This window comes from Xiphophorus maculatus, chromosome 2 (genome assembly GCF_002775205.1).
Source record: "Xiphophorus maculatus strain JP 163 A chromosome 2, X_maculatus-5.0-male, whole genome shotgun sequence".
Taxonomy (NCBI): Eukaryota; Metazoa; Chordata; class Actinopteri; order Cyprinodontiformes; family Poeciliidae; genus Xiphophorus; species Xiphophorus maculatus.
Genome location: NC_036444.1, coordinates 21,825,489 through 21,850,397, shown reverse-complemented (window position 1 = coordinate 21,850,397; position 24,909 = coordinate 21,825,489). Strand labels below are relative to the sequence as shown.

General features: G+C 39.3%; 3 protein-coding genes across 4 annotated transcripts in view; 1 reads left to right on the top strand and 2 right to left on the bottom strand.

Moving 5' to 3' along the window:
- Nucleotides 1-3,535: 3,535 nt before the first annotated feature.
- Nucleotides 3,536-6,281, bottom strand: LOC111610130. Its single transcript, XM_023342743.1, has 6 exons — nt 5,961-6,281; nt 5,567-5,875; nt 5,042-5,389; nt 4,648-4,935; nt 4,436-4,544; nt 3,536-4,320 (listed from the first exon to the last, which is right to left on the bottom strand). The coding sequence occupies exons 1-6, from the start codon at nt 6,031-6,033 to the stop codon at nt 4,212-4,214; spliced, it is 1,236 nt and encodes a 411-aa protein (XP_023198511.1). The 5' UTR covers nt 6,034-6,281; the 3' UTR covers nt 3,536-4,211.
- A 1,722-nt stretch (nt 6,282-8,003) lies between these two features.
- Nucleotides 8,004-21,509, bottom strand: LOC111610132. Its single transcript, XM_023342749.1, has 8 exons — nt 21,436-21,509; nt 10,949-11,051; nt 10,744-10,835; nt 10,345-10,653; nt 9,377-9,676; nt 8,996-9,283; nt 8,799-8,910; nt 8,004-8,713 (listed from the first exon to the last, which is right to left on the bottom strand). Exons 3-8 carry the CDS (start codon nt 10,814-10,816, stop codon nt 8,590-8,592), a joined length of 1,206 nt encoding a protein of 401 aa, XP_023198517.1. The 5' UTR covers nt 10,817-10,835; nt 10,949-11,051; nt 21,436-21,509; the 3' UTR covers nt 8,004-8,589.
- A 374-nt stretch (nt 21,510-21,883) lies between these two features.
- Nucleotides 21,884-24,909, top strand: part of LOC102235540 (A disintegrin and metalloproteinase with thrombospondin motifs 20) — a 95,589-nt gene continuing 92,563 nt past the window's right edge. For both annotated transcript variants that reach the window (XR_002753504.1, XM_005796405.2), the window contains exons 1-2: nt 21,884-21,992; nt 22,102-22,463. Coding sequence is in view for 1 of the 2 variants with exons in the window: in XM_005796405.2 (XP_005796462.1) it covers nt 21,902-21,992; nt 22,102-22,463 (453 nt within the window). In the remaining variant the exon portion in view is untranslated. The remainder of the gene's footprint in view (nt 21,993-22,101; nt 22,464-24,909) is intronic.

Below are 24,909 nucleotides of genomic sequence, written 5' to 3'. Positions count from 1 at the left end.
TTCTAAATTACTACATGCTGATATTCCAACTTGTATGAGCATTTTTAGTTTGAGTTGATTTAAATGGTTAAAACCAGCTAAAGCAGACAATGTACTGTACATCTGACTAGCTTGTTAGCGTCTACCACGCTGAGAGTTTATTTACTTTTCAACAAGCACACAGTCATTTAAAAATGCACTGTTACGAGTAATAACTTCACAAAATCTCACTTTAAAAATCTGAATAAACTGCTTAATGTTAAAATCAAAATTCCCTTCTAGTAAATTTTACATTAGCGTTAGCACTGTCACAAAGAAGTAAAAGTTGGATTAAAAATTTTAATTTATGCTCCAATCAATCAATCAAATTTTATTTGTATAGCACATTTCAGCAGCAAGGCATTTCAAAGTGCTTTACATCATATCAAACACAGAAACACAATGCAACATAGAATCAACAATCAAAACATGACATTAAGTCAGGTTCCATCAATAAATTTGTAATTGATTACGTTTCAAATACAATCCTAAACAGGTGGGTTTTTAGTCGAGTTTGAATCCATAAAAGATTGACCTGTTACACTCCTACTGTGTTATATGGAACAAAATACCTGTTGCTATTTTTAACATCAACATCGAAACTTCCTCAATCACAAATCTTATAACAGTCAGTAACTTCTGCTAAATTGATTAAAATTATATGGCTATAACCTTTAGAATAACAGTGAACTGAATGAATGACACAATACGATAACATGTTGATTTGAATTCAAATTAAAATGTTCCGGTAATACTTGTTGTTAAAGTTAACTAATGTTTCTGGACACTACACTTAGCCTACAAGCTAAAGTGCAAAGTTAAAATTTTGATAATTTTATTGGACGCAATTAAATTTTGTCCAAAATGTTTTTGTTGTTGTTGTAGATTGCATGTCATTTCAATAACTAATTGTCATAGGCATTGCAAATAACTTTACTGGGGCACATTTTTGTACCTTTTTGTTTTTTCCACAAAATATTACTGTTCACCAAAAGGACGGGAAGCATATTTCGCAAATTAGTTTACACACAATGAATATTTTTCAAACACATGACGGATCACGGGAAAAATCATCCGTTTCGAGTCTTTTAGTTTTGCAAGTGATGCTTTAAGGACTCCACACAGTGTACATGAATTACAGTGTGTTCTTTGTCTTGTAAACAGGGCAGTGGGTTTGCAAACTTATCTGATGGTGTTAGAGAGCAATGAATGGATTCTTTCAGTTTTGTAAAGCTGGTGAGGTTATTTTGTGCTGGATAATAACTGTTAAATCTAGGCCTAAGTTGAAAACTGTTCATTTAAGACCATGATAGGCGGGTTGGTTAATCTTTTTTTTTTTCTTTAGCAGTTGTCAGCATCCCCCATTCAGCAATTAAGTTATTCTTGCTTCTTTACCAGAAATGTGTTTCTAACTTTCTTTCAAAGGTGGCAGCTCTTCTGTAAGTATCAAAATTAGAACAAAGACTTTTGCCATTGACAACAAAACTAAAAAATGCCATCAGTCAGTGCTAAAATTTGTAAATTGTGCAGCTAGTAGCAGGTTCTGTTTACAGATTCTCACACCTGAGCTGTGGATCTCTGCAACTCCTCCAGAGTAACCATGGGCCTCTCGGTTGTTTCTCTGATTAAAGGTTTGTTTTACCCGTCCGTTGGTTTTGGTGTTTGACAATTTGTTGAGCAGATTTTACTTGGGGGCTGACTATATACACACACAAATGAAATGCACTGAGATTTGTGAAAATGTGAAAACATTTAAGTGGTGTTAAGCCTGGTAGCACAAAAAAAAAATACACCGTCGATTTTGTTGTCGTGTTCAGCTTTGTTCCTAATATATCATGCTGTTTCCCTACATAGAAATACTTTAATTTTCACAAAGTTACCCAAAGTTTCATTAATAAACACAGAACAGACGTAAGCAAAGCCTTCTTCTGCTTTCACTCATGTAGTTTCAGTTTTGTGTTTGGTCAATCACACCATTCCCCAACAACCATAAAAACAGAAGTGTGAATGAAATCTCAAACTCACTCTTCACCAGGCGCTTGAGCAACACTAATTTTAGATGTTTCAGTATCTCTGACACGTCAAATTATCAGCGAAGACGCCACCCCTGGACTGCACACATCTCTCGTTCTTCACTCTGGGACATTCGGGTCTTTGTCACAAGACACTTTGGTCACTTAAAAAGATGCTTTCACAGAGCTGAGGCAGCGATCAACAGAACCTGTGGCATGAATGTTTGTAACCTACAAAAAGAACTTTGACTCCGAGCTAGATTGTTTTCACATATAATGAAGCTATGTTATTGTTTGGGACATTTTACACACGTATTTATGAAATAAACTAAACTGAAGAAGGAGCCAGAGAGGCAGTATTTTGTTATTTAATGAGCACAGCATTTTCTGTTCTAAGAGTTTATTGATTTTAGATCTCACTGTAAAATCTGTTTTGCTCTCTATGAAAAAGGAAAGCGAGAAAGTGTCTTTCTGAATGCATCTGCATGTTGCAGCACAACCCTAATTAATTGGTAAAGGATTGAGATGAGGTGAGCAGCTGAGATAGTCCTTGTCGCACAAGCACTATCTCAGCAGCAAGCTGAGTGGGTAGGAAAGAGGATGAGCCACGCTTTCAAACAGACACCAAACCACCAACATGCAGCTATTAATCCTAACTTCCTCTCTTAAATAGCAGGTGTTTTTCACAGAGAAAGCCTCATTTTTCCCTAATAATTATTATTCCGAGAATCGCATCACTTGAGTTGCTGTACCAAGTTACTTAGTGTTGACAAAAGCCTCATCTGTAAGCAATTTTATTTAGAAGAGTGCAACGGAACCACCATATTGAATTAGTAATTCAACTTTTTTTTTTTTTTAATAAAGTTTTCTGTTTTTGTTACTTTTCATCTGCTATGAGTTGCCAAGCTGTAATTTCACACTGACAAGATTTAATCAATGACAGAACTTTGCAAAAGAAACCTCTTTACCCCGTTGAACTTGTGGAGACATTCAAGAGTTGTTATAAAAAAATCTGAAAAGTGTGAAGAGCTTGAGTGTTCAGCTCACTTTACTCTGATTCTCCAAAATAGAATCAAGTGCAAGAAATGATCTCCCAGTACCAGCTAATTAGTGAACACATCCCAGTTGTGCCTTAATTAACCTCAGTGTTAATACAGCTCTATTTAAAATGGAAGGTTTGCTAGAAAACATGTCGGTAATAAAGTGGATGATAAATTTAAATCAGGAAATAGCTTCTTTACATAAGGTAAAAAAAAACCCCTGACAATGCAAAACACCCTAAAAAACACCATCCCATTGGTGATAAGTAGTGGTGGTAGCATAACTCTGGGGTTATGCTTTTCTTTTTTTGGAAGTTTGTTGAAAACTGAGGCAGAGGTTCCTTTTGCGGCAGGGAGACGAATCCAGACACAAATCCAACTGAGAATTTGTGGCAAAATAGATCAACTGAGCTTGATCTGCCAGTCGATTGCATCATGAAACAGCAAAATCAAAGAAATGTGCTGACACAGCTTTATTCACACCATATTCACATGGAGTACACTGCAGATTATGGGAAGTCCTGACCACAGAAAAGAGTCTTTAACCAAATTAGGGTGCGTTGTCATGAATATCTGATTAATTTAATCATCTTAAGTCCCATAGCTGTGTTTCATCTTGACATTTAAATTTGGTAATCACAGAGTATTACAGAAAGCAATGAAGCAAGATGGCCAAGCGTTAAAGGTTCAGATATGTCACTTTTAAAAAAACATGTTTCTATATATTTCTTGAACCTGTCACTATGTCGTCACAGTAAAGTATGAGACAAACTGTGAAAAAAAAATGGAGCTCTTCTGCCTTCTCCCATTGCTCCCAGTGCTAACTAGAAACAACCAATCAGTAAACGCTCAGTGTGATTCAAGCATCCTTATCAGATGCCTGACAAAGTTCCTCTTCCTCCTTTTTACATGAATTAGTAGCAGCTCTTTTCGGGGTTCCCATAAAGAGCTTCTCACCTCATATTTAAGGCTATCATAAACATATTTGGCATAATGAGGCATATTGGACTGTAGGTCACTAAAACGCATAATTTAAACAGCATTTTTTAAATACATGGTATGTACTTTAAAAACAAAAACAAAACATGACACGTTACTTCCTGCTATTCACAGGGCTAAAATTGTGACTTGCATACTTCATCTATTTCCTTTGTGGGGAAATAGTGCTGTACGCTTCATCCATATCTGCTTTTCTCAAAGTCGCGTAGGTGTCTGCTTCTTCACGCGATTCCTTCTGCTGTTTTCTGCTCCTGCAAATACAGAAAAAAAAGAGTTTAAAAAATCTTCATTCTTCACATCCAAAGCTTGCTCTGATAATTCAAGATAGGCAGTTCATTTCTCATTGAAACATATTTCTATTCTTACTGTAGGTAAATACAGATGAAGACAGCCACAAAAACAAGGTTCAGAGCGAAACACAGTCCTGTTAGCCAGGGAAGAGCGGAGCAAAACCCTTCGCTTGGTTCTGGAAGAGCTAGAAAAAAAAAATCAAAACTGTAGAAGATTAATTATGAAGGTTTTTTTTTGTACCTATGAACTATAGGGATAAAATGAAAACAAAACTTTTGATTACTCACAGTTCACCCCGTCGTGCTCTGTGGAGTTTTGAATCAGGATCGCACTTTCCGCCTGACCGAGTTCATTTCTGCTCATGCAATTAACGGTGGCGTTGTGATATTTAGCTGCAGGCATGGTGAGGGTGCTGCTTACTCTCTGAGCATTGCTAAAACTGGTCACCGAGTAATCTGTGAGGGTGTCCGAAGGCCAAAAGATCGGTGGCACAGGATTGCCCCAGCTGATGCACACACAGAGAAGCAGCTCCCCTTTAACTGTGCAATGAGAGCTGTTCAGGATTCTGGGTGAGACTGAAGAAAACAGAGAAAGAAACTGAGAAGGGGAAAAAAAATCTACATGTAGTTACATATCATTAAACTTTGAACAGAATATTTTATGAAGGCTGTAATCTCTTACATTTCACAGTCAAGGTGACAGTTGCCTCAGCAACATCGTGGTCGTATGTTGCTATGCATGTGATGTTGGTGTTGTGATGATCCGCCGTTGGAAGAAAAGGTAAATCATTTTCACCTCTGTATTTCATACCATATCTGCCTCTATGTCTAGATCCAAATCTTACATGCCACCGCATGTAATCGTAATCGTCGAGGTCACTGTCCATCATTCTAGATTGTCCATCAGCATTTGTCCATTTCCATAAGAAAGACACTTTACCAGTGCATGGCGTAGGAGCCAAGCAGGTCAGTTGTGTCTGCTGTCTTTCCTCCATCAAAGAAGCCAGAACAGTTGGTTTAGTTGTTAACGCTGCAAACAACAACAAAAAAACTAATTAGCATTTTCCACATCGATTGCATTTTTATTGGAGCAAATTGTATGTAGAGTCAAATAGAAAAAAAAAAAAGGTCAGAGTAAACTAAAGGTCTTAATCGTCCAGGCAACACAACCGGTAAACATCTGATGAGCGGAACAGTAATTACTCACCGGAAATGTGAATCCTTTTAGGGAAAACATACGTCTGATTGCATCCCCATTCAAGTTTGACGCCGTACTTGTGTTCTCCAGGTGGAAGCGTAGTTATTGAGAAAGTATTCTTTGCGTCATCATTCACGTTATCGACAACTTTTGTATCAACAACATTTGAAGGATCTCCTTTAAATAACATCTTCTTGTACGGGACTGTCACTTTGTCTCGTGGAAAAGTCACTTCATGTGGGATCTGAATACAGTTGGTGGACCTCACTGTAATGTGCTCCGTTACATTAATGTAAAAATCCGAGTCATCAAGAGTTTCTAAAGAAGACAGAAAGACAATATACATGATTAATGTTCTATCAAGTGTTTAATATTTATTTTAATTAGCATTATTGAAACTTACTGGGGACACACTGAAACTGGCAGCTGGTGCTTCGTAGAAGAATCCAGAAAATTACAAAAAAGGTCAAAGCCATTTTCCTGTCTTGGTAAAAGTATTTGAAAGTAGTAAAAAAAAAAAAAAGTCAAATTAATTCTCCAAAAAGTAATTCCAGTTTAAAATGTAGACATGCAGCATGTGGATCTAATGCACCACAATGATCTTAATCATCTCTTAATGAATTTTGTTTTGTCTTCTGAAGCCGTATTACTAGGAAGAGAACTAATAGAGCAACAAGCTGCGAAATCCTGGACTGCCTGTATTTATGAAAAAGGGGAAGGTCTTTCTCTTGAGAATAAAAAGGCATGTTCTATATAAGTCACTGAAAGGTTTCAGTTCCTTTTTTATCTAAAAAATACTTGCGAAAGCAGGACAATATCTCCAAACATGTAAGAGCTACAATAAAATAGATTTGATCAAAGAGAGTTCATGACATGCTTTAAAACTGGACCGTTTTGCTTTATCGGTCCAGTCAAAGTTCAGACCTAAATCTAACTTTGAGACTGGGGAAAGACTTGAATGTTTTGGTTTGCAGTTATCTCCTCTCGATTCGGCTCGGCTTGAGCTGTTTGTCCAAAGAGGAATGAAGAAATAAAAAAAATCAATCAGCAAAAAAGGCAACGTAAACAAAGACATAAACAAAGACTTACAATTGCAAGTTCCAATAAATGCATGCCACACTTTTCAGATCTTTCCATGTAAAAACAGCAAAGGCTGTGAGTCGTTTTTCTTATACTTTGTGTTCATTTATCACATAAACCCTAAAATGAAATTCATTGAGGTTTGTGGTTGCATGTTTAAAGTGGTGTAAATAGCCTGACAGCATCATGGATGAGAAAACTTAAAGAAACGTGCAGACATAGACTTTATTCACAGTAGTTTACACCAGTAAAATTAACTACAGATTACAGAATGAATATTACGCCTTGGTTATGTTACACAATGGCAATGTGAAATAAGAATATGACATGAGGCACTGATAGGGAAATAAGAAGGTCCGATCTGAGAAAAAAAAGATGTGAACTCTTACAGCAGCTCAACAGTTCCTCACTTATAATACTATTCATTATAATTAAGGTCTCAATATTTATTCACTTTTGCGTAAAACATGTGAAGTAGCCATCATACTGTTATCTTTACCCATAATTCACTCTATCAATTGACCTGTTGCATTAAATTCATTGTAAGGACACAGTATCTTATTCTCAAGCATATTTCTTTTCACGATTGAGAGAGAAAACGTCCGCACATGATATATTTTATGCAAAATTCATTAGTAAATTACTCAACTAAAGCAATAAGCTGAGTCAGTATTTATGTGAATGTACAGCAGCAGTGAGCTCAATGGCTGCGAACGAGTTTAATACCAATCAGTGTCCACTGAGTGTTTCCTTCCAGTTTAAAAGTTGACATTTTTCTAAACGGAGATTGTTATATTTTGACATTTGAATTAAGTTTGGCCGCTTTTCTTAACCACTTTCTGACTTGACTAAATCTGCCAAAACTAGAGGTGCACACAAAAATGGATGCTAATATTATTTAGAAGAAACTCACTTACATTGCCTTGCAAAAGCACTCCTAATGTATGGAGACTGTTGAGAGCCAAAACGGCAACAACACACCTGCAGGTGCAGAGTGGAGGGCAGGTAGATTGTGGTGTGTTCAGGGCGCTGCGCCGTCCTTTCCACTCGCTCACAGTTTTTATGGTTTTTGAGAGGCAAGCTACCATCTTATCTGCCAGCACAAATGTATAGCTTTTGATTTATTTAACTGCTCCGCAAACTCATAAATGCAACTTTGACAGACTGAAAGTGGCTCTGATTCGTAATTGCGCTGTTCTGTGAAGTTTCGCTCCTCCACTCGATGTGGCAGAGTGCAAAAAGGAATATTAATATTCAGTTAATATTCCAACAACAGCTTTCCAGTTGCATGTCTTGATATGTTTGCAGCTGTTTAGTAAGATTAGACGATGTATTGAACATCTTTCTATAAGATGATGATATGCATTGTTTTTATTCTTTATTTTCTGTGGAGTTTATATATTTATTCTTTGTACGCTGTCTGCTCTTGTGACAGAAGTCAAATTTGTACACACAATATTTAACCAATAAATTCTGATCCTGGTAGCCCAACCCTGCTCTAAACTTCTACGCAACTTTTTCTCTGACCCATCTGCTGTGTTCCTTGGTTTGTTCCCTAATGCTCTCCAACAAACCTGTGCTGCTGCCATGGAGTCAGGCCTGGTGCTCCAAAGAAATTACAAGCAGTCTGACTTGAAACATCTCTTGATCTCTTGAAGACTGTTTGTTTGACAGGATTTCATTTAGGAGCATCAGAGTAAAAGGAACTGAATAAAAATGCGCATCACACTTTGTAGATTTGAATTTATTACACATGTGTCATTTCCTTTTTATTTAATTTTTTGTGGTCTATCACATACAATCCTCATAGAGCACACAGAAAACTGGTTGTAACATGTAAATTGCATAAATGTGACTATTACGGAAAGGCTCTGTAACTATTGATAGAATATTTATCTGCTGTACATTTTTGTTTTGCATTTTCTTATCTCGGTAGCAAACAGGGCAGCGCTTCACACTTGCGGGTTTCGTTTGGGTTTTGTGGAAATGACGCTGTATTCTTCCTCAACGTCTGCCTTTTTCAGAGACATGTAAGTGTTGATCTCTTTGCTCTGTTCCTTCTGCTTATTAATCCTTCTGCACATAAGGAAGAATTTGCAAAATGTTATTTTTGTTCTGACAAACGGGCGTGGGTTGCTAAAATCACGTTTTGTTGTCTTACCTTTGACAAATGTGGATAATCAAGGCGGTAATGAAGGCCAGGTTGAGAGAGAAACACAGCCCAGCTATCCAGGGAAGAGCTAAATCCATCCCCTTCCTTCTGCCTGGAACAGCTGGAGGAATCAGTTTGGCCTGGATTTAATCAACGTTTTAAAATCACAACCATGTTTCCAAACCGCGATTGCATGGGATACTCACTGTTTGGCTCCGCTCTCTCTTCAGAGTTATGAATTACAATTGAGGTTTCAGCCAGACCGCGTTCATTGCTGCTGGTGCATTTTACAGTGGCGTTATGGTATTCCGACGCAGGCACTGTGAAAGTGCTTCGTACTGTCTGAGCAATCCTCAAGCTAGTCACCGAGAAAGCCGTGAGGTTTTCCAAAGGCCAAGAGATCGGCGGCAGAGGATTGCCCCAACTGACGCACACGCAGACCAGCAGCTCGCCTTTAACCAGGCAGTGGGAGTCATTCGAGATCTTAGGTTTAACTGAAAGAAAGAAGCAAAAACAAAAAGAAAGTTAAGTTACTCATGGAGAGCAATGTAATGAGCCATAATGCGTCGGTATGTCAAACTTCTCACATTTCACGTTCAAAGTGACAGTTGCTTCCGTGAGGTCGTTGTCATATTCGGCCACACATGTGATGTTGGTGTTGTGATGATGTGCTGTGGGATTAATGCGCAAAGTGTCTTTGTATCCAAAGAACCACTGATCAAGTTTCCCGTAGCGATAGTCGCCGAGTACCACAGATTGTCCGTCGGCCTTCGTCCATTTCCAGTAAACTCGGAGTCCTTGTGAGCACGGCTGGGGAACGCTGCAGATCAGCTCAGAGCGTTCCTCCGTCAAAAGAGGAACCAAGACAGTCGGCTTAGTTGCTAATGCTGAAAATGTGAGCACATTTAGCGTGATTCAACAAGTGTGATGGTTGTTTTATTGAGGAAAGACAACAAAAGTTGGTAGAAAATATTTTTGTAATTTTAAGACTCTAAAGTTTAAAGCATTATCACTGTATGCAGACAGTGATAATGTCCTAAACTATCTCCAGTCTCAACCGCACCGTTGCTCTTTAATCAAAAGCTACTTTATGAATCTTTATGTAGTCATCACAGCTCAATTTGGTAGTTTTTTTTACCCAGAATTATGTAAAACACGAGACACAGGGACTACTGATGAAAACTAGGTTGTTGGCCAGCTTTGGTAAATTTACATTTTGTTCATTTGTTTATAATAGATGATGATTCTTCACACAGGAAGTGGAGATGGGATGTGGTGCACCCTTGATGATTGTCCTGTCTGAACTTTGTTAGTTTTAACTGATAACTAAATTGCAGGATTAAACTAAATGAAAAATTGTAACAAACAAATTTTTATAAGCAAGCCAGATTATGGTCAAACCCACAGCCAAACTCAAAGTGATAAATCAACCACAATCTACACCAATACAGACGTTTTTCTTTTTTCTTTTTTTTTTTTTTTTAGAAAAAAACAAACAAACAAAAAAAACACTACCACCAATAAACATTTAGCAACAATAAAATCTCGTACTTACGTAAAACAGAGACGTGGACTCTCTTTGGGAAAGTGTAAGTTTGATTACACCCCCATTCCAGTTTAAAGCCATAATCATATTCTCCACATGGAAGATTTTTTATCCTGAATGAATCTTCTTTGTCAGAATCGTAGACAACTTTTTTATCAACGACATTTGATGGATCGCCCTGAAATAACATCTTTTTGTACGGGGTTACCACTTTGTCTCGTGGAAATGTCACCTTGTGTGGGATTACGATGCAGTCGATAGACTTCATACTAATGTGCTCCGTTACGTTGACTGAAAACTTTGTCTCATCAACAGTTTCTGTGGACAACGGAGAAGATCGTTTTTGTTTATATTAAATGCAGAAGATTTCTATTTAATGCTGCAGACATTTACAGCACGGTTTCAAACCTGGGATGCAATTAATTTGACAGCTGCTGGGTCCGAAGAAAACACAGAATATTGCGAAGTGGAGTGAAGTCATTTTGCTTGTGTTGATTTGCCTGTGGAAAAATGAAAGAAGAAATATTCTTGTCTCAAGACAAACAGTTTCCTATGAAATTATGTAATTTTTAAAGTAACATTTTTAGGCAGACATTTCATTCATCTCACTCACCTCTATAAAAAAATGACTTCTTATTGCTCGTTGCTGTCCGCTGAAGCAGTCGGGGGTTTCATTTATGGAAAGGATCATAAACTTGCTGAACAGTCAACACTTTCTGAAGAAACGGAAGTGGCATATGAACACATGGGTCCTACCAAATATTTATGTCAAAAGGGGATTCAAAGAGGAAGCAAGCCAGAGCAGTTTTCTTTCAAAATCTGCCACAAATGTTGAATATGGTCTAAATGTATTCCATGTACTGCAGTAGAAGCCATTAATGTGATGAATTTAGTTATTGTACTAATATTAATAATAAGCAATATCAACAGTATCCAACAAAATGTTAATTTACGATGCGGTTTAAACTAGTTGAATTCGCGTCTCTATAAATTTAAGTTAATTTTTGCCTCAATAAACCTCATTCTTCACAGTTGAGTCTATTCCCGATTTTGGTTGAAAGTTTTAGGGTCCGCCTTTAAGAAATTTTATTTTTACTGTCATGTTTGTTCTGACCTGCCATCATGTATTTAGAGTGTTTTGACAAACAACGTTACTCTAATGCTGTTTTTACCGACCACTGGATCGCTGTTGTCTGCAGGTGATTCTGAGCAAAACTGTCCTGTTATCTTGGAATGACTCCCTGCCAAGAGCAGTCAGAATGTGACATGATATGTTTTTGTGAAACAAAAAGTCGTAAATCTTTTCTGCATGAAGCGTTTGCAGTTTGTGCTAAAAACCCGAGTTTGAAGCGGCCGTTCATTTCTGAACTCGCAGCTCAAACTCCTTGGTAGGAAACAACTTTGTAAAGTCTAAAACTCTCCAAATTGTTACAGTTTGGATGAGGGCGAATCAGAATGGCCCCTGTTAAAATGGGTACATGCACATTTCCAACAAGAATTACCAATATCAAGTATTCAACCCTTCAACATTTTTTTCAGTAAATGTACATCTGAGGAGGCCGTTGACAAAAAAAATAATTAAAAAATCACCTCATATTTTGGTAAAAGAAAAAAAAAGAGAGAGAGAGTAATAATATTAATCCACAAATACAAACATTTTTTTCTTAAATCCTTAAATTATGTTTTCAAGTGTAGTGAGTCAGGGAATAAATACTGAACAAAACAATGAAAAAGCTGCAAAAAGGCATCTTGTCCCCTCTTATTTCTCTTATTTCTTATTTCTCTTTACGTTGCCATCACACCAGCAGTGCCGTTGTGCAGAAACAAAGAGCTCTTTCAAAATTCACACAGTATTGGCGTAATATCCTCATTGTGTCCCAATTCTTGGGAGTTAGGGTTTTAGCTTTTGTTTGTATGTGATCATCCTTCTTGTGGGTTACCACAGGTCTTGCCATATTCTGTGTATTTCTCTGTTTGTTATCGTTTCTAAGGTGTTGCCATATTAGTTAATTTATTTAGGTTTAGTTTCTCTGTTTATTTTTATGTTCTGTTTCTACTATATTTTAATTACCTTCTCTTAGACTATTGCCAGGTTTTTTTTCCCTTTGGTTTTCTAGATTCTTTGAGTTCTGTTTCAGCTGCTCTGTGGTAATTAGTCTCCCTCTCTGATTTTTTTTCTTCTTCCTCTCTGCCCTGGCTGTACCACATTTCCTCTGACAAGTTCCTCTGGTTGCCACTTTCCACACCTCAGTATTTAAGCTCCTGAATTTTCGTTATTCTTTGTTGGATCACTATGCCTGACCTCTGGTCTGTCCAGCTGCCTTTTGCTTTGTCCAAACGCCACATTTTGTAAAAAGAAAAAAAAAAGAAAAAAATGCAAGTTTCTTTATAGTTTAAACTTTAGACTGTGGCATTTTGAGAAAGGAATGTAACTTTGCAAGGCTGTTTTTTGAGCATGTGAAATGACAAACTTCATATAATTTGAGGAGGAGTGAATAGACAACTCTGCTGCTGAGATATCCTTGATAACCATCTGAAGATTAACTCGTGGTGGATTTTTAAAACGGACAACTATCCCACAAAAACACAGCCAAGTTGATTTCACAGAAAGTGAATGAAGCTGCTGGTCTGACTTAAATATGACTGAAAATTTAAGGGGGAAAAAACTGAATAGAGAGCGTATATGAGTCAATAAACTAGTTTAAAAACGCTCTTAACAATGTTAAAGTCTTACCAAAAGCAGTCAGTTTGTTGGTATGCATAACTTGTTCAGTGTCCTTGTATCATTTCACTTTATTAAACACTAAACTAACTGACTTAGTTTTATTACTGGGTTGTCAGTGGTTTTATTGTATTTAAGCAAAAATTTGTTGCTCAATATTTCTTTTCTCGGCTTTATATAAATATTGCTGAGAAAAAAAAAATTTTAGTCCATGTTCAATATCATTATGAACCTAACATTCTGGAAATCTCCTAATCTGTTTTCACAGCAACGTCCTCAGTGTTATTTTGGTTGTCGCTCACAAATAGAGCAGCAGATTGTCCTTCCTGTTGCTCTTAGCAAAATATTACTGAGCAATTTCTATCGTTTTCTTAAAAAACACACACAAATCAGTCAGTAAGATAAAATCCATATGACATGCACCAGGTTGTAGTGCATAGCTTTACCATAAGCCGGCATGTGGTCGATATCTATGACAAATATTGAAAGTGCTCTGATGAAAACCGATCCTCGCTGATTTCAAACCTCGTGTAGGCGATAATCTGCCATAAAGAAGGAATGTGAGTGGGTAAGGGTGTGCTTTGTGTATATAAACAGAACGGATGTCACCTCGAGGCTTGAAGCCATTAAGCGGCGAGCCAACGGAGTTGAAACCCCCTGAGCTGTGGGATATCTGACCATCACCTGTTGACCCTGACCCGAGTCAACTGCGGGAAATTAGAGGTTGTTAGCTTAAGGTAGGGAAATAACAGGTAGGGCCCATAGCTGAGAGAAAAAAAAGAGTAACTTAAGGAAGGGAGACCTTAAATTTCATGAAAAACACTTGCACTCTTGGATGTAGATGAGGGGACTGATACCAAGCCGTGGGTTATGAAGCTAGAAGCTGGAGGCAATTAGTTAACTTATCTTTTGACCAGTAGGAAAGGTTTACCTTCCTGGTCACAGTTTCCAAATCCATCTATCCATCCCAGCTCACTCACTAACACACTGTCTCATTTGTCTAAATGTAATAAATGAGACCCAGAGATCACTTAGGGGCGTTAAGGTAAAGCTCAGTGCTGTTGGATTCTTAGAGAAACACATTTCGGGGGGCTGCTGGAAGTTGCTCTTTGACTCCTTGGTTTGTTTGGCTATTGAGTAAAATCTCTCCACAAATCATCTGGTAAGCATCAGTTTCCTAATTCATTTTAAGGTTTGATCTTTAAATGCTTAAGTTATAATGCGTTAGCCCCACCCGGTTGTCAAGAGACAAAGGTTGTCAAACATCGAGTGAAAGTGAGTAAACGGTGAAGTTTAAAAGAAAATTAAAAGCGTCCTGGATCTGACCGCCGCCGATAAGTGAAGTGTAACTAGTCCATCCGGTGTTTGATGTTCTGAATCAAAATACTTTATCTATGAGGTTACGATTACTCAAGTGAAATGTATGTCAAATATATATATATAAAAAAAGAGACAAAAAATATTAATAAGAGAAACCAATAGAAAAATCCTTCTGTGAAAAAGCGAATAATCTAGAGGAAAACTCCTGGATCCACCTGACCATCATTATATTTATACTCAGCTGTTTCTCTCACAGCTAATTAGCTCCCATACCAGCAGTGAACACACATGTTTATGTATGGCAGAACCTGGATCAAACACACACACACACACACACACGCACACACACACACACACACACACACACACGCCCACGCACACACACACACACACACGCACACACACACACACGCACACACACACACACACACACCAATAACATTTTGTTAAAATGTATTTTAATAAGTTGTTTGTTGACCACAGGGTTTACAGAGCTATCAACTCTGAATATTTGACCATTCTTTCTTGGCAAGAATGGTATAATTTATTCAAATTGTTTTGGATCTGGGAAGGTCATTCCAAAAGTCTTCTTTTTTCCCCCCCAAGGATTTCAGGTGAAGGTATTTCAAAAACACAAGATCAAATTTATATTAAGTCATAAGTGTTTTGGAATTTTCACATTCATGTGCTTTATGCTCTAAATATTTTCACTCCTTATAGAGTAGTGCTGGGAGAAGCTGATTAATTGGCTGGTCTATGGGCTTGAGTTGAGTCTGCAGTCTGATCCCTGACAGACATGTCCCTCTGGCCAACTATACGTTAAAAAAAAACATTTCCTCAGTAACAATACAGGAAGGTGCTCCTTCAGTTTTCATGCCTTTGTTTTCCAAATATTTAGTTGTAAACATGACAGCTTAGGGTGTGTCAAACGGGTAAGCGATCGATGCCCTGCTCTATAGAGTCAGAGGAATCACAGCTCCCAATGGAGAGTTGAGAGTTGAGAGATAGGACAGGTGTGACAGAAATGTTAGTGGTTTGGAAGCATTAAGTCTGAAGGTGCTAAACCTGGAGCTTGCTAACAATCCACTGGGTGGTGTCCAGCATGCGTTCACATTGGGGTGGATCTCAGGTTTGTGGGAAACACAGAGAGCACAATAAAACATGGAGACAGAAATGGCGTGTAGTTCTGTACCCATATATTGAAGGTTATTCATCAGCATGATTCTCAGAGCTTCCTATAAGTAGACCAACACCTCCATACTCCCTCCTGGATTGACATCAAATCCGTCTGGCTGGTTAAAATTTTACAGCTTTTAATAACCCGGCTAGCAGGCAGCTGTCTCTGGCGATTCCTGTGCCACTTACCACCACAAGAGTAATCCGCCATGTGTCATGGAGAAGATGGAGAACTCTACAAATGCAAGGATTAGCACCCTGCCTTCTGGTCATTCTTCAGCTAAGAGAACATTTTTTTTCCTTGCATCCAATGTACACAAATTAGTAGCAAGAAGTCTACCAATGTGTCAGATGTTGTGTGGTGACTTTATCCATTAGGTTTAGATGTGAAAAAAATTATTATTTTTTTTTAACTGGGCCAGAAATGTAGAGCATGATTATTCCAGCTCATCTTTGCTGAATTTTTTTCTTCTTCTTGCTGATGGAGGGTGAGGAGGGGAGTACCAGCAACAGTGAACATAAAGACACTGGTGAACTCCTTTATAAAAATAGATTAGCACATACTATTTCTGTGGTGAGGATGGATGCTTGATAGCTGATGGGGAATCCATTTCTGAGAGAAACTTGGATGGAGAAATATCTCCCGGGTGTTTGCATACTGCCTGTCTAGATCCACCGTCCATTCTGCAAAATGTTTATCACCGCCTGATCTTTTTAAAGTCAATATCCCCATAAAATCTCTTTCATTACTTGGTCGCAAGACCGGTCTCCTGCTTTTAGCGTGACCAAAACACTCGTGAGAAATTAAATATAGTCCAGAAGTAAACAAGGATCAACCATATTTCTCACAAATTAAAGACCTACACATTTGTAAACAAGAAAAAAAGGATATTGCTACACACCGCATAAGCAATAAATATATAAGAGCCAAATCTCTCTATTGAAACAGTCTAGAGGTCTTTGGATTAAAGATGTAGTTTAAAAGGCTGAGCTTCTTTGCTGTGAAACATTTCACAGATTGCAGTAATATCTGCAGGAACATCAGTGATTGTTCATAAGGCTCTTATTTTTGAGTAACGCATGAGTTACCACCCTCATGCTTCTGATCATCACACCTGATGCTTTTCAGCCATTCGGTTGGAAATAAATGTGGGGGGTGAGTTAATTTATTCCCCACCAGAAACGACTTTCTTATTACACTTGAAAAATGTTTACGAATTTTGATTTTATGTTGAAACTTCATGACTGTCAGAATTCATATTAAATACTCATATGAAAAACGGGCTGTCTTTTGTACCTTTTTCAGTATAAAACTTTGAAAAGCAATTCTCATCTTTGCTCAGTTTCAAACATAAAATCTCAAAGTCCATTTGAAGTAAGTGATTGTAAACATGAAAAATCATTTTACAAGCCAATATCATTTCTTCGGTTTGTTTTCCTATAGGTAATTACAATTATTTCACCAGCTCAGTTCTGTGCAGAGTTAGCGAGCGTTGCTTAAACTAGTTTATTACATTTAAATATCTGCTAAAGTCTTTTATATGTCATTGTGCTTTACAATTTATTTTGCATTATTTTTTCCTCGATTATTCAATGCTAAAGCTATAAAACCTATTCCATGCTGTTTGACTAGTGTTTACCTATTTACGTCTCCAAGCTTTCCTTGGGATCACTCAGCAGTCCTTAGCTTGCGGTGATCTCAGTGCTACAATAATAAACACAGCCATACAACCATGAAAGGAGGAGATTAGGATACAGGATCTTTTCTTAGCATTTCCTGACCCGACTCTTTTCCACCACAGTCACCATACGGTGAAATCCGAAGCGTCTTTGCTCAATTTCTTTCAGCGAGCCAGATTTCTTCTGTTTTGCAATTCGTACCCAATAAGATGACTCACAGGGAGGACGATGCTCGGTAACGTGACAGCGTAGTCCTGTTTTGGCTTTGCTTTACAGCTGTCTGGGGGATTGAACACAATACCTCACCCAATGAGAGCAGGAAAGAGGATGCTAAACCCCTGGGTTTAAAGGAATTCAGCAGCTTATGAAGCTTCGTACTGGCAGCAGGAGGTGGAGGGGGCGGGAGGGACTTAATCTTCTAGTGCAAGCCAACACAAGTTTCAGGTGGTCGAGCTCCTTGATCACTGCACCATGAGAACCACCTGAACGGTCAGTAATGGGGGAGGGTGGGAGTTGAGGATAGGAGGAGTGTAAAAGTCCAGGATGTCATGGTAACCCACCCCGGGCCCCAACACTCACACAGCATCCCACAATCTCTGCACCATTGACTTTCTAATTTAATGTCATCAAATTTACTCAGTGTTGCTTTCTGTACGAGAGTGCCTCAACATAACTCATGTAAAAGCAACATCTGGCACGCAACAGGAGTATGCCGTCATGTGCTGCAGTTGTCGGCACCGCCGCGGTCTGCGGTTATAATTCAGTCTTTGCGTTCGTGACCTCTAACGAGCACAAATGTGTGTCCAATAATGTTGCGACCGTAAGACAGAAGGTTGGCAAACATGAAACCCAGATATATCAAAGGTTATGGATCACTGCAATGACCTGAGAGTTCAAAACCGGTGAACCTGACAGGGTGAGGGACTGTCCAGGTGCTTCAGTGTTCAGGTTTGCTCAAACCATGTCAGTGGCAGGGGGTCCAATTTATTATTACTTTTTTTGTAATAGATCACCTTGTGACATATCTGCAGAGAGGACTACATTGTAAATAATAGAACACTGTAAGCAGTTTCTTGTTTTGTTTCTGAACATGTTGATTTATCTCCATTTCAATGGGTTAGCTGTGTCACTCTTGAACATTTTCACATTTTATTTCATGCAATAACCGCAATATTCAAAGTATTTTATTTGGGCCTAATGGAAAAAGCAAAAGAACATTGGTCATGGTTGAGAGGAGGAGATGAATATGGCAATATTTAAAGAGAACCTGAGAGAGGTCTAAGAAGATCTAAAGCGACAATGTAGATTCAAAAAAAAAGATTCACTGAGTATCACAATAGAAGAGTTTAAATAAAAGACCTAAATATAAGATATATAAAATTCAACGAATAGCAATGAAAACAAAATCTATTACAGTAGAATGCAATGTGAAAAGAATTAAAAGGTTATGAATATTTTCGCAAGGCACTGTATTGAGTGAATTACTGAGTGAGAAAGGAAAATGTAAACAAGCAAAACGAAAGATAAAATGGAAAAAAATTGCTTTAAAGAAGACTGTCAGACGCAAAGCCCACTACTGATAAAACAAAGTGTCATCGTTTTCAGCTCTCAAAACCCACAGACATCTTTAAACTAAAACGCAAAACACAAGAGTGCATGACTTCTGCCGATGCGCAGTTCGCCACAATTGATTGCTTCCATATGAAACTCTGTACTCGGTCACATTGTTTTTCTTCTTTTCCTTCAGAGTTTAGCCTGCCCTGCATGCAGTCCAATTGGTGCAATAACAAAGCAAACACTACAATGTACTGCCACCACGACCTTCTGCTCTAAAAATATGGTCCATTCAGTCGGCATAATGATCGCTACGATGGCTTGAATAAAATGATGTGTGTTGATGGTTACCTGGCCGCAGGGAGGTTTCTGCTAAGAAACACCTGCAGGTGTAGTTTTCCTCATCATTGTCTCGGTGTGTCTCTGGATTTCTATCCAGGAATTGGCAGAATCAATTTCTTCCTGAGGATTAAGCCACAGCGTTGTGTATCCGCCGGTGCAGAGCTCGCTCTACAGCACCAGGTGTGAGTGAGTGCGTTTGCATTTCGGACTATGCTCTTGTAACCGGACCAGCAGTAAGAATCTACTTCTGCCCATGCATCAGTCAAGCATCTTGATAAACCCATGTGTGGTGCTGTGTCCTATCCAAAGTAAAGAGCTTCTATGGACAATACAGGCTCAAATAATTAATGATCTGTGGGTTTAACAACATGATGAAGGAACGTGCTACCTGCCAAAAATGACGTGGATCAAAACGGACCTCTTAAGCAACAGATCTCGTTTAGATTTTTTTCTAATTCAGCTGATTCCAATTATAAACAAGTTGACAGATGACAACCAGCTCTTTGCAACTTTGTTGGCATGGAAGTAAAGACTTTGTCCCCTTGTTGATTGAAGTACTTATTTTGGGATGTTTCTTTTTGCTTGGTCTGACTGTGGAACACATAGGTTGTTGATGTAAAGATGGCTGCACACAAAAACATGGTGACACCTGGTTGTCAGCGTCTGGCAGGGAAAGTCTTTTCCATTAACAATAACATCTGTCAACTAATGAGGACATGAGCAGCTACACTTAACCCAAATGAGCTATCCAGTAAAGTCGTATGGACAGACTTAAGATGCAGCAAGGACGATAAAATCCATAGCTGGTAAATAGGAGGGTAAAGGGATTTAAAGAAGGCAGGCAGAAGCTTTGGCATCTGTGTGTCATTGGCATTGGCCCAAATAACATCATGCAGGGAGAGAGCTGTACCTCATCATTATTTTCTCTCAAACTAACTTAATAACATCATCGCCATTTTGATCAATTGATATTCTAAAATCTTTTTCAGCACCCTCCACACTTCTTGGCATCCATGGTGCAAATATGTTAAATAGCCTGAAATGTGTCTTTTCTTGTACACTGAAAGTAAAGAAGAAAACAACCTTCATTTCACCCTAAGAGGTAACTGGGATAAATGTTTTTCTTTCTTTTTTTTTTAAATCAGAAGAACCATACTTATTAGCACCTCTGCTGTGAAAGCTTTGCATAGAATCCTTTTGCCGACAGGACAACACTTGGTCTTCTCCTACAGAGCGGTGGAACCTTGGACATTTCTTTTTGAATAAACTCTCTAAGGGGTTCAGAGTCCTGCAGATTCAAGCGGCCATCAATGTTCATATACCTTTTTTTTTCCTTCCACTGTTTTTTTTTCTTTCTTCCATTGATGGCGGTAGGTGTTTGGTCCTGTAACTGCTGGGTTGCCAGTTCAAACACCCATGCTGTCTGTCTCAATCATTGTGTCCTTGGGCAAGACAAGGACTATCACTAGCAGCAACCTTGCCTGCTGCTAGTGGGAGTCAGAGGGCCTGGTGGTGCTGCCGCATGGCAGCCTCATTTTTATCTGACTGCTCCAGGACAGTTGTGGCTGCAATGTAGCTTACCACCATCAGCATGTGAATGGGTGTGTGTGAATGGGTTAATGACTCAATATAGTGCAACTTTGGAGTCCTCTGGACTTGACAAAGCGCCATATATGTATGAGCCATATTGTAGGTTCCCACGTATATACTTGGACACAGGAATCTGTGAACTGCAAGCTTCTTTAACAATAAAATAGTCTAGTCGGTCACTCTTGTGTAGGGGTGCCTGCTTGGGGCTACCCATTTCATCCTGCCCATTAATTTTACATAAGTTACTGCATTTTAAGTGACTGTGGGTGGAGGCAGAATGAGTGGAATAAGAACCCCCCTGTCAGAGACTGTCTCCTGGACAAATATAAAAATAAACAGTATTTGATATATGATTGTGCATAGGCCCAACCATGACCATGACATCTCTGTATTTAAATCTCCTTTTCATTCATCTAGAAAAAAAAAAAAAATCAACGTTTTTTATTTTATTTAATTTTTTCTACAAGATCATCAAAATGAACACTGTGTGTGAATCATTTATACCCTTTTATGCCATAATAAACTTCACTTCTTGAACTGAGTTACTGGTTGAAATGATTGAGAAGCACCTGTATGCAGGCCACTGAAACACACATTCCTGGTGATGAGACTGATTGAGTTTTTTTTCCCCCGGTTGCGACTGATTTTCCCCACATCGACCGGTCTTTACTCCGAAGCATTTAAGCCCCCATGTGTGGCGGTGTGCGCGCACTCACCATTGGCTCCGGATCTTGTAGGGGCGTTGCTTCACCGTTATTGAGAGCTTTGGGTGCACCGAGGGGTGCTGAAGAGGATGGCCAGGGGAAAGCTTACTTGGCACTGATCCCTCCTTTCAGTAAAACACTGCAGTTTGCATTTGGCAGCAGTATTTCTTTTATTTATTTATTTATTTTTTTTAATGGAGTCTGGGGGGGAGAGACGGGAGGATGAATGTGCCATAAACGCGGACAATTTTGCAGAGGCCAGCGGGTGCACGTTTTCAGCAATGCGATGAGGCCAATGCACTTTGCAAGAGTTGCGCTGCAGAGAGCCTCCGCGGATCCCACGACCTGTTGCTGACAAGCCGGGGAACAAGGAGAAGCAGACGGAGAAGTCGGGGTGGAGGGGGAAAGTCGCGCCGCGCCGCTCGGCAGAGACGGAGGGTAGGGTACTGCCTCGGACGGACTCTACGTGGAGGAAATCATGCATCTTGCAATCTGGCTGGTTGGACTAACGTGTCATTTGTCAGCACTCGCCAGGGAAACTCTGCAGTACCGATTGCATCCGAAACAAGGTAGGTCTGACTCGAGTCGCCTCGCTTGTCATGGGTCATTACGTATCACTCATTACGGCGACACCTTGATTGCCGCCGCGTTGCCTCTCAATCCCACGTTTCGTTGCAGAGAGCTTCATCAGGCAGCTGTCATCGTATGAAATCGTCACTCCGCTCCGAGTGAACGACTTCGGAGAATCGTTCCCCCACAAGCTGCACTACAGAAGGAGACAGAGGAGTTTAAGTGATGACCTGTCGGGCTTGCGGCTTCTCTACAGGATCGACGCGTTCGGGGAACGCTTCCATCTCGACCTGAGCGCAGACTCCAGCTTCATCGCCCCGTCCTACACCGTGACTCACTTGGGAGCGGAGCGGAGCGGCGACGCGGACTCGCACTTCCACGACCCCGGCGATATGCGGCACTGCTTTTTCCGCGGGCACGTCAACGCAAAGAGCGAGCACCCCGCTGTGTTCAGCCTGTGCACCGGTCTGGTGAGTCCCGCTGACTCTCCCGTTTCTCTTTAATCAAGTGATGCTGACATGCTTTCTCCCATTTCAATGGATCCCATCCATGCATATCCTGCAGAACCCGCAGTCTGAGTGAAGCGTGTAAGAGTGTAACAAGAGCAAGTGTTGCTGGACTAATGACGGAGGGATCCATGAACTCTGTTACCTAGGGGGTGATGCGGTCTAAAGGTTGAGATTTTGACTTTGATCTGATCAGTTTACCCCTCATGTTTGTAGGACGGAGCAAAGACAGGTCCTTGCAGAAGTACTCATACCTCCCTAATAACGCCATATTACCCCCCCCCCCCCCCCCCCCCACACACACACACACACACACAAATCATATAGGGAGCAGATCATAATAAATGAGCTATGTTAATCTTTTTTCTTTTTTTTTTGGTGAAATTATGTGTGGCAGAAAATGTGCCTAAGCACACCGTCACCACTGTGAGATATGATGGCGGTGGTATCATGCTGTGGGTATGTTTTTCTTCAGGAAGGACAGGGAAGCTGGTCAGAGCTGATGGTTAAAGGATCGAGCTAAATACAGAGTAAACTTGAAAGAAAAGCTGTTAGAAGCTGGAAAAAAAAATTTGAGATCAGGGATGGAGATTCATCTTTCAGCAGGAGCCTGACATTGAACATACAGCCATGGGTACAATACAATGGTTTATGACAATGCATATTCTTGTCATACACATGGGTGTTCCAATCTGATATCAATATCGGAAATCAATCCGATATCAGGCAAGAAACGAGCATTATCATTATCTTGATCTGAATCTGAACTCGTAGATAAAAGCACATAGATAGAAGCACTCTATCTAGTACAACATTTCTATCCAGCAGCGCTTGAATTCTGCTCGCAGACCACTGGTTACTAATACTTATTGTTGCTGCCTTTTGTTCATTTGATCAAACCTTTTGTAGCATTTCACAGTACAAAACAAGTAATAAAGGTAAGCCTGATTCAATCTGATATTGTGCAGGGTCAATATTGATATCGTCCAATGCTCAAAGCTGCAACATCGGCATCATATCGGAAGTGAAAAGGTCGAAACAGGACACCTCTCATAGAATGGCCCAGTCAAAGTTCAATTGAAAATCTGTGGGAAGGTTTGAAAGTAGCTACTTTATTTGATTTGACTAAGTTTGAGCTGTTAAAAACCATGTGTGTGCTTGTTATGAGAAGAAATGTGAAATGTTTCAGTTATGAGAGATCAAGATCAGGTTTTATTGAGCTGTCAAGAAGGTCTTTCTAAGTTTTTCTTTGAGTTTATTGCCTACATTTTGACTTATTTTCAATTCAGTACCTGACCAGACTCAAAGTTGTGTGTTTGTGTGTGTGTGTGTGTGTGTGTGTGTGTGGGCGTGCGTGTGTGTGTGTGTGTGTTTGGAGATGCTTTACTCCAATCCATGAATCATTCAGACATGAAAAGACTTTTTAAATTCAAATGATGAGCCAGTGTTTTGTCTACACATACCAGACAACTTAGCAGAGATTCAGAAATTGTATCTTTAGACACTTTGTTCCTGATAGTCTGTTAAAAAAAAAAAATGTTCCCATGCTTTGGTGAATCTACAAAAAAAATACCAAAGATAACACAGTTTCAGATGGAGGTCTCTGAGAGTCTTGACATGGCAAACCAGAACTGAAGCCTACAGTGAAACCTCAGGAGTTTTTAGAAAACTGTCACTGTACACTGAAGTGACTACCTGCTGGTAGATTTCTATTATGAGTCCTACATTACAATCACTACAAGAGTGGATTACACAAAAACAAAGCAAAACTTTAAATAAGTGGTTGTCAAAGCAGATACAAAATGTCCACATTGCAGATACAAACTGATGTGTTATGGGTATGAAATGTCCAGCACTAGACGACGACATTTTGTGCCCAAAAATGTCCGACTCAAAATGACCAAATCTGCAGTGATGCAAAATTTTGAGGTGCCTGAATGACCCGCATCTCTTACTGATTCATCTACTATTCTGTCCTAAGTTCATTCATTTAAACATTATACATTTAAAGGCTGCCTGTGTGTGTGTGTGTGTGTGTGTGTGTTTTAGCATTTCTCACCTGAAAAGCCAATTTTTCTAACAAATACTACGTTGTAAGGACCCACTGCTCCTTCCTGGGCACAAAGTCTGAACCCCTTAAGAAGAAGTGCTGCTTTAGGATAGGGGCAAAGGTTAGGATCAAGTTGTGATCCTAACACAAGTTGTGTGAGTTTAGGTTAGACATAAAATGCATTTGATTATGAAAATATGTCATATATGTGAATTTGTACTTGAGGATCACTTTCACAAAATCTGCCAACAAAGAGAGGTAATTTGTGGAAAGTGGAAGCCTTTTCCCGGTCCTCCCTTTCTTGCAGCGCTATTGTGATATTCTTGTTTGGCTTAGAGGTAAAGTGGGAAGCAAGTTTTG